This window comes from Acanthopagrus latus, chromosome 9 (genome assembly GCF_904848185.1).
Source record: "Acanthopagrus latus isolate v.2019 chromosome 9, fAcaLat1.1, whole genome shotgun sequence".
Lineage (NCBI taxonomy): Eukaryota > Metazoa > Chordata > Actinopteri > Spariformes > Sparidae > Acanthopagrus > Acanthopagrus latus.
In genome coordinates, this window is record NC_051047.1 from 20,669,719 (window position 1) to 20,679,146 (window position 9,428).

Sequence of the window (9,428 nt, forward strand, 5' to 3'; positions counted from 1 at the left end):
TATTAATTTGTGCACGTTTCTCAAGCTACTAAAGTGACATTTTAAAGGTTTTTAGAATAAACACAGGACACCCACACAGATGTTTTAATTGTTTGTTTATCAGTTCAAACCTCTTCACAGACCCTTGCTTGATCGAAAAGTAAGAATAAAATAATAATCACTGTGTAGTGTCAGTTAAATTGACAATGGCAGGGACCAACTATCCAACTGGATCCACTGCGGTTGTTCAAAGTGTGAGGCTCCGTCACCGTCCCACCTCTACTGGTCGCTCAGGAAGATCAACTGGCACCATCTTCTGGCGGTTTAAGGAGATGCATTTGAGTCATTCAGTCTGACCAGAAGCAGGGACGGCGTTAAAACTCCTCATACTGAAATTTACACCAACACCATCTGAGTCATGTGTTCATTTTCAGCAGGTTAGACTGTTGTGATGGTGTCTACAATTCTCAGGTTAAAAAATCAATCAGACAGCTGCAGCTTGTCCCAACTGACTCCAAGAGAGTGGAGCACATACACCAATCCTTAAATGACTATGCTGGCTTCTGGAGTGTGAAAGAATAGATTTTACTGCTTGTCTGTACAGCTCTAAATGATCTCAAGCCTTGCTACATCTCAGCTGATTTACTAGGTGATCAAGGAATAGTTTACTCAGTGTTGCCAAGCTCAAAACCAAGCAAAGGGAAGCTTTTAATCTCGTGTTACTCTCCTGTGACAAAAGCTTCCTGAACAGCTTTGGTGTGCTAAAAAAAACATTATTAAAAAATAAAGATCACTGCCTAAAATGTCTCTGATTATTGTGGCTTTTGAGTAATTAGATTCATAACTTAAGTATTAAAAGTTAGACAGCTGGACAGAGAACTCAGCCACCTGAAGTTCTGGTACAGTCCACAAGAGCACATGCTCCTCAGAAAACGGTGCATGGTGGTCGTAGATAGTTTTCCCCAAACCTTATCCAGGCATCCCCTTGTAGTCAAACAAATGTCCATGATCGGTCTAAAGACATCTCAAGTGTCGCTTGCTGTTAGAGTTTGACTTCATTAAACTCTACTGGGACGTGTCTCCTTGGACCAGTAAACTGCCCAGCAGAGCCCCTGCAAGAGCCCCAGCTGCAGCTCCTAGCACAGCGCCCACAGCCCTCAGCCGTGACGGAGACGAGTCAGCCTCCAGCAGGCTCGCTTGACTTGCAGCCTCTCTCTATGGACACAGAATCAGAAGGAATATATCAACATACCAGGCTATCATCCCAACATTCAGCCCTATGAGGTGCACAGTATCTTACGGCTGAGTTACTTGCATACATTGATAAAATATTTAGAAGAGAAGAATGTCAGTTAGTTAAAAGTAACGTTGACTAAATCAATTTTCAGCAGTCATTAAAGATGTTCACAGACCTTGCATCTCATTGCACCTTAAATAAGGAGTTCCATAGTCGTTTATAGTTTAAAAAAGGCTCAGAAGCTTATTTTCTTATTTGTGTAATAGTTTGTATTTAAAAAAAATAAAAAAAATAAATAATAATAATAATAATAATAATAATAATAATAATAATAATAATAATAATAATAATAATAATTGGCAGCAGAACCAGAAGAAACATAAAAAGACAAAGAGTTGGTAACATTGGCTGGTCCTGAGCCATTAAAGGGGCACTACGTAGTTTTGGAGAAGAAATTAGAACTCAGAGCTATATCTACAATATTAATGAGGTAATAATACAAACTCAAATGTTTTGAATAACCGAATAATAAAGCTGTTCTTAGAGGAAAATCAGGTCCCCAGAACACTGTTTGAAGCCAGAAAGCCAAATTGATCAAGGTAAAATGGTTTGCCATCAGTGATTACACCCCCCCCAACAAATCTACACTGTGCACCTTTAAATGCCTTGTAAATAATTAATAGGACTTAAAATTTAATTCTAAAAGATATCAGCTGCCAGTGCAGGACATCTCAACTGGGGTGATATGTGCTCTCGCTCTCTCTCTTGGCCTGGCAGCAGCGTTCTGAATTAATTGAAGTTTGGTTCAATAGATCAATCGACAGATAGACTGGAGAAGAGAGCGTCAGGAACCAGACACACCAAACAGACATCAGAGAATCAGCAGCAAGGATAGCTGACTGTGGTGTCGCCTTACGTTGCCTGTGTCTCGAGCCAAAAAGCTGCACTTGAACACACTGCAAACACCACAGCTGAAGGCCTCCCTAGCACCAAGTTTGTATTCGTCGTTCAAAAAAGGAGAGCCGAAAGACTCGGGACAGCAAATGCATACAAACCGTTGTTTGATAAAGCAGTGTTTCCCTGTTATTTTCACACCGCACACCTAACCGTCACCACATCATCGGCCCTCGGAGTCTAGTCTACTTGAAATAAATGCATCTTGTCTTAGCAACAAACGCACCTTTGCAGTATCTCTTAAAATCTATTTACGTCAAGATCTGAAAAGTACTCTGTGAGGACATTTGCTGGATACGTTCACTCTCTCCCGAGGAGACGTACGCCTTTGTGAATATCGGAGGAAGGAAACTCATTTAGTTAGTGGTAACTCCAGATCAGACTGGTTCACCACAGCTAACCTTTTGCAACATGATTATAAGAGAGGTCACTTTCATCACTCACCTTCTCAGGAAGCATGGCGCCGTTGTCCAACACTGGCTGCCAATCCTGTTCCGTCTCTGTAACTTAAAGCAGTTTGTGGCATTCACTGATAAGGTTACAATCAATCAGAAGATGGTCATGATTTGGAGAAGAAGACTTGGAGTCTGTTATGCTGATTAGGTCGTACTCACTGGGTTGAACAGTGTCCGCAGTGTGGCTCAGTGGCTCAGTGGATGGATGTTTCTGTGGTGTGGCGATCCTCTCCAGTGACTTCTTCCGATTGTGCCTCTCCATCCCTTCGATTGTGGCTTCAAACTCCTTCCTTCTATCTTCACTTTCCCTCATCAGCTGTTCAATTGTCTCTTTCAGCTCCTCTGCTTCTCTAATGCGATTCATCATCATTTGGTCGAGCTCTTCGTCTTTCTCCTTAGCCTTCGTCTTCCCTGACTCTTGTGCCTTCATTCTCGCCTCTTCCTCTCTTCGCACCCCCTCTTCCACCTCAATCATTTGCTTCGCAGCATTCATCACATTATCTATCAGAACACATCTTTCATTCAGGATTGATATCATTCCGTCTTTCCCCATGACATCTTCTCTGAGCTGGCTGTTCTCCATCTCGACCTCCTCTATTCTTCTGCCAGTCTCTTCTTTGTACTCTTCAAATTCCCTCTCTCTGGTCTCTCTCTCCTTCTCAATTGTTGCCTTCAGAGATTCAATCTGCTCATCTTTCTCCTCAGCTGTCCTCACCAAGTCGTCTACTGTCCTCTCCTTCTCTTCAACTGTCTTCTTCAGGAGATCATTTTGTGTCCTTGCCTTCTTGATCTGTCTTGCAGTCTTTTTGGAGCTTTCGTCAAACCTCCTGTTGCTTTCCTGGAGTTCCCTGAAGCTTTCCAGCAGGTGAGCAGAGACATTTTTCACCTCCATTTCTTCAATTTTTGCCAGCAGCTCCTGAACACCTCCGACCGTGTCTGAGTTGTCAAATAAGTGATACCTATTTCCGCATTTGTCAACTAACCACTGAAGGGCAGGCCATCTCTCGATGTGCTCCTCGATGAGAGTGTCTCCCAGTTTGTCGCCCCAGGTGAACAGCACGATGGTTCGAGTCCAACCCCAAACTCCAAGGAAGGTCAAGTGTTCCTCCACTTTCGACCGGTCGATTTCAGTGAAAGTCTCGTCGCTCCGCACGGCCACCAGGACAGCATTAGGAAGGGGGTGACACAGAGATGCACCATGGGTAATCTTCTCCATTACCTCCCGTGGTGTGTCCTCTGGGCAGTATCTCCCATGCCAGCCAGGAGTGTCAACCACAAAGACTTGCTTATTGTGAACATTAGCATGGCTCTTAGTGGACTGTGATGTCGGATGTCCAGTAGGAAAGACTTCATCACCAAGTATGGTGTTTCCAGCTGAGCTCTTCCCGACCTGCTTCGGTCCCACAATAACAATCTGAAGCAACGGAATCGATGGAAATTTTCCTGGATAAAAAAAAATAGATGGTTAAAAAAATATGTATATTTTGTCAGGAGCTAGGGTCATGTTTTCATGTTTTATTGTGGTGACTAACTCCTCCTCTCATTGCGGTTAGGGTTAGGGAGGTCTGCCCCTCCCTGATGTGTTTCTTGTGTGTCCTGTTACCCCTCCTCCCTATTTCGTCTGTGATCCCCTGTCTCGTTGCCAGATCATCTTTTTTTCCCTCTTTTTTGACCCTGTTTTGGATACTCAACCCTGCTGCCCGGCCCTTGTGATTTGTTCGCCTGATCTCTCTGTGGATTTACTGTGCGCCGACCCACTTATTCTTTTTTTTTAAAGAGCACAAATGAATATGAATATAAAATTGGAACCAAACAAGTGTCGAGTAGCAACATAAAGAAACGTTACGTTTGTAAGTTTTGCAGTGGTTAAGTGTTTTCACAGAAACGCACTTAACTGACATTTATTCTGGTGACTGGGTTGTGTATTAGCTTAGCTGTCGTACACCATTGCCTTGTTGATTTTATTGATGCTTAACACAGAGCTGTTTGTTTCTTGTGATGGCAGAGCCCCTCGCATGTAAAAGTGGTGCTTCAGGTGAAGATAGGGCGTCATAGTTTGAAGTTAAAGCCCTCTGATGAAGCTGCCGTATCGGACAAGTTAGTGAGAGCATTTCAGGTTATTCTCTGTGGGTTCATCTGTACAGTCGAGCTCTTTCTGCTTTACATGCTCATTTGATTAAACGTTGGTATTAAAATACTGACTGTAACCGCTTTAAGTAATGCTTACCGATTTCAGATCGGAGTGTATCTCTCTCCACCTCTGCTTCCATTCGCCTCTGACTCGCCATCTCTCTTATCTTCTCCTTTTCTCTCTCAGTTATTCTACAAACTTCCTCAGTAGTCACATAACCAAGTCCTCCTGCCCGTATGTTTCCCGCAACCATATCATCTATCTTCTCCAGAAGATCTCTAACCTGATTGCTATCATCTTTTCTCCACATGCTTGTGTCTAACAGGTGGTATCTGTGCCCACACCTCTCCAAAACCGACTTGAGAAACTTGCATCCTTCAGTGTTAGCCTCTACAGACAGCTCCCTCAGTCTCTCACACCTGGTGAATATCACTATAGTGCTTCTGCACACTCTGTCACTAAGCTGCTCAAGAGGTCCCTCTACTGTCCACTCCCTGCCTCGGTGAGAGATGACAGGTATGACCAAGAGGAAGGCGTGAGGTCCTGGGGGGCACATGTCCATGCAGGTCGACATGTTGGCCTTCATCAGATCGGGTTGTTGGACTGAGTAGTGGATCCACCTTTCAGGGCTGTTAATAACGAGGACTCTGCGGCCGTCACGAACGCCCCGTCGCCAAACACACTCTTTCGCATCTCTGCTGGTATCAAAACACTCTCGGCCGAGGATGGTGTTCCCTGTCAAACTCTTCTCCAGCCAGTCATGTCCCAGGATGATGATCCTCATCTCCTGAGGGCACTGTTTGTCCCCTGGCAGCAGATGGTAGGAAGAAGATAAGACTTTATTGATCCCACACCGTAGAAATGTAATCGTTACAGCAGTTCAAGGGTCAGTAGCAGAGGGGGAAAGATGAAGCAAGATGAAGTAAGACATTAAAATGGAAAAAGTAAGAAAACAAACAAAGACTATATGCACTATATACACCTTTCACGTATAGTAATATTGATATGTATCACCTTTCCCAACAAGGTTAAAATGTGCTTGTACAGTGAAATAAAAATAACTGTAATGTACACGTTTTGTGGTATTATACAACCAATTATAATGTGTCATCATATTAATGGTCCTGCTGAGAATCAAATCCCAGAGGCAAAAATAAGGAAACACTTTCAAATGTCATAATAAACAGGTGGTAATTTCTTTGAAATGACCCCAAATGTAATTTAAAAACAGTATTCTGACATTTTCCACCAAGCAGTTGATACGTTTTCAGGAAACTCCCAAGTGGTTTCTGCTTAATGCCTGCTGATCATGATAATTTAAATTCCAACTAGTGTCAGTCTAACTTCCACACCTCAGTAAGAAGGCCATTTAATCTCACCAGATCAACAATCAAGGTCTCTCTCTTTCTCTGTCAAGGTCACGCACACACACACACACACAGCTGTTGAACAGTGAACTGCACCTACCCGTTAATGAACTTCACAAGTAGAAGTCAGGATTAACAAAATGCTTGGTGCATCATATAAACCAACGAGATTAAGAAGTCTTAAGAGGATATTAAGGGCTAAAAATGTGAACATACCTGTCAGTGTCGGAGCTTTGCAGTCCATTGAGACCCGTTTCTTCAAATGTTTTATCAAAGATGACAATCAGCTCAGCATGTCAAGCAAGATGTCTTCCTGCCCTTTAAAGTTAGACACGGCTTTATAACTCGACCCAACACAGTCTGATACATCTTTCCTGCGAGGAGCAATAACAGATGTGTTAATCATATACAGAGAATTGCAATTAAGCTTTGTCATTATCTTTATTGACAGAGAGTGCAATGCACCCCTTTATGCAACTTATCCGGTCAGCAGAAAATCACAGGTGCAGACAGGTTGACAGAAGATAGGAGGACACAGGGCTCGCTACCACGAGAGGGTTTTACTGCTCCTTACGTCTGCTGGGGAAAAAAAATAAGCAGCACCACTTGCTGCGTCATTTTCTACTTTGAAGGATGAAAGAAATCCAAGTACTGTAGATGATGCACCCTTTGGACACCTGTGTGTACAAAGTCAGTTTGTTTCAACAAGTGTGGAACCACTGGATGTTTTTTAAGAAGCACTGAGAAAATCCCTGGCTGTGTTTGTGGCGACAAGAACTGGCATTTTGAGACAAAACATCTTCTATCTTTTCCTAATCCTAACCAAGTGGTTGTTGTGGCTAAACTTACCCAGGGCCCTCATTTATACACTTAAGATTCAATTTTGGTAATTTTTAAGTAGTTATTTTAAAACCTTACTTTGACTTGGAAATTATCTGATCTCTATGAAAAGTCTAGACTTGACTTTAGTGAGTTTCATACATCCGTTTCACACATGAAAACAGATTTCACTTGGTTACCAAAAGAAAAAAGAAAAAAAATCCCCAGATCTCCTAAAAAATATGTATTTTTCCCCTCTATGTTTTCACCGATAGAAACATAATTAAGGTCACTAACAAAGATTATCCTAGCAAAAAAAAAAATTTTTTCCCACCAGTTGTCAAGTCACAAATACAACAGACAAAACACTTAAATCAGACTTGATGGACCAACAAAAAATAGAAATAGAATACGTTTCTTCACCGGCCCCTCAGGGCTTATGTAGTTTAATGAATAAAGCGATGATTTGGGCTCAAAAAAGGATGTAAATAACATCTTTGCAATTAAATTTGGGGTCTCAAGGGCTTCTGGAGATTTCCTGAGACAAGCTGTGTGGAGCCACAGTATGTTGTTTTTTTCTTTTTGTTCAGCTGTTTTTGTCAGGCATGTTCGTTTGTTTGAGATTTGAGAATAAACAGACTATAAGAGAAGACGGACTACGACGTATTGTTAACTATTTATTAAGAGTTGTATCATTAAGCAAAAGCAAAAGCTTGGTCGACCAAGGATCTTTTCTGTTTGAAAAATCGCAGGCAGCAGAGCCCCAAGCAGCAAAGCTGTTATCTGCAACCAATCGCCCAGAAAAAGATGCACAATTTCAGTCTACACAGCATTTTATAGTTTCAGTTGAAACGAATGTGGATTGTCATTGGTCTAACAAATAGCTGAATTGCGTCTGAATTGCTTCAGTTGGTCAAGTAGGTAAAAAAGGTCGGGAGGAACTGTGGTTTAGACTTTAGCCCTCCCATCGGGGGTGTGCAAACTGGTCCCAGTTTCTTGACACACCCTAATCTCCTGGAGACATGCCCTGTTGGAGGGAGGAAGGAAGGAAGGAAGGAAGGAAGGAAGGAAGGAAGGAAGGAAGGAAGGAAGGAAGGAAGGAAAGAAAGAAAAAGAAAGACCTTGTCCTGTCTTCCAGCACATCAGCCCTTGTTTTATTGTTATGGCTGCCTCCCTATCTCTGGCCTTGAGGCTTCTGGAGTGAATGTGTGAAATGTGAATGAATGTAGTGAATGTGTTCTCTCGCTTTTTCTCAATGCTTTGGCACTGTAAAGACGATCAGTATTGCATCATAGTAATTGAGTCACGGTGTGGCAGACCTCACATTCCAATGGGCAATGAGCGATGTGCAGGTTTTATGGGCAGTGTGCTTCGTCAGGGATAGGGATAGGTAAGAGCACACAGTTTAGTAAAACAGGGTCACAGGGCCAGATACTAAGTGGTCAACAGAACAGGCAATATTCTCATGGGTCATAATGAAAATGTGTAAATCCAAACATTTTAAAACACGTATCCATCTGCTTCAGATGTTTAGGAGAATGTGATGTCTGTGTTTTGCAGTGAAGCTCCAGAGATGATTTATGTACTACAAAAGTAAATACTGACTGAATTTTCACTTTTGCATCAACTTACCTTTTAAGTATCTCTGAATTACTGGAATTATATATTTCTTATACCCCTTAAAGTAATTGTGTATTATAGTCTTCTTTGTTGTGTCTTTCTCTTGTTACAGCATGCTGATTGGGAAAAAAAAAATTGTGGGTTGTATGTTGATGTCACTCAACATCAGTTACACTGTCCTGACGAAGGTAAGCTGTTTTCTCTCTAGATGTTTGTTTATATATGTATGTATATTTATGTTTTATAGAAAAAACTTTTTTTCAGGTACGTTAAAGAAAAACCGGTCAGCATGTTCAAACAATGGGTATAGTGTTAACAAAAGTAAGAATCACACTTTGTCAGCTTCCTCAGAAAGCCTTTTTATTCAGGTTCAAATTCAGAGTTAATGCCACAGCTGTTGCATTGCCAGTCTGTAAAAGAGTCCCTGAGTCAGAAGTAACTCGATTCAGTGACTGTGCAGGAGTGCACATCATGCAAAAAAGTAACCGACTACAGTAAGAAACCATGATTAATTACAAAGTTGGAAAAATGCTTTGTAAGCATCATCTGTGACTACAGCCTTCTGTCTGTGGCTTTAATTAGAAGAGAGGCATCGCTGAAAGTATTTACAGCTCCAGACCTGAAGGTGAGACTGTCGAGTTTAACCAGCATTCAAACGCTCTGCTGTAGCCTTTTCCCGATCGGTGGTACATTTGGTTGTAGCCTGAACTCTCGGCCCGTCATTCAAGAGAGCTATTGCAAAAGAACAGAAGAGCATCTCTGCCATTTTCTAAAAGTGAACATCATACTCATCATTTACATTATGTACATATTTATACAGTCTCTCAACATCCCGTCACACGTCTCACGACTGCATTTCCAAAATG

At 41.9% G+C, this 9,428-nt stretch overlaps 1 protein-coding gene across 2 annotated transcripts; it reads right to left on the reverse strand.

Moving 5' to 3' along the window:
• Nucleotides 1-80: 80 nt before the first annotated feature.
• LOC119026438 (GTPase IMAP family member 8-like) lies at nucleotides 81-6,497 on the reverse strand. Of its 2 annotated transcripts, none has more exons than XM_037110831.1 (5): nucleotides 6,340-6,497; nucleotides 4,853-5,563; nucleotides 2,785-4,068; nucleotides 2,615-2,670; nucleotides 81-1,194 (listed from the first exon to the last, which is right to left on the reverse strand). In XM_037110831.1, exons 1-5 carry the CDS (start codon nucleotides 6,365-6,367, stop codon nucleotides 1,045-1,047), a joined length of 2,229 nt encoding a protein of 742 aa, XP_036966726.1. In that variant the 5' UTR covers nucleotides 6,368-6,497; the 3' UTR covers nucleotides 81-1,044. The 2 variants fall into 2 exon arrangements, with proteins under 2 accessions (XP_036966726.1, XP_036966725.1); XM_037110830.1 differs by having other exon boundaries at nucleotides 2,615-2,676.
• Between the last annotated feature and the right edge of the window lie 2,931 nt (nucleotides 6,498-9,428).

Bases quoted from the DNA above. Each gene is read 5' to 3' on its own strand.
- LOC119026438 (XM_037110830.1), bottom strand. From the start codon at position 6,367: ATGGACTGCAAAGCTCCGACACTGACAG. The intron at 4,069-4,852 runs GTAAGCATTACT...TTTTTTATCCAG, and splicing joins TACACTCCGATCTGAAATCG to GAAAATTTCCATCGATTCCG. The intron at 1,195-2,614 runs GTGAGTGATGAA...CTGTGTCCATAG, and splicing joins GCGCCATGCTTCCTGAGAAG to AGAGAGGCTGCAAGTCAAGC.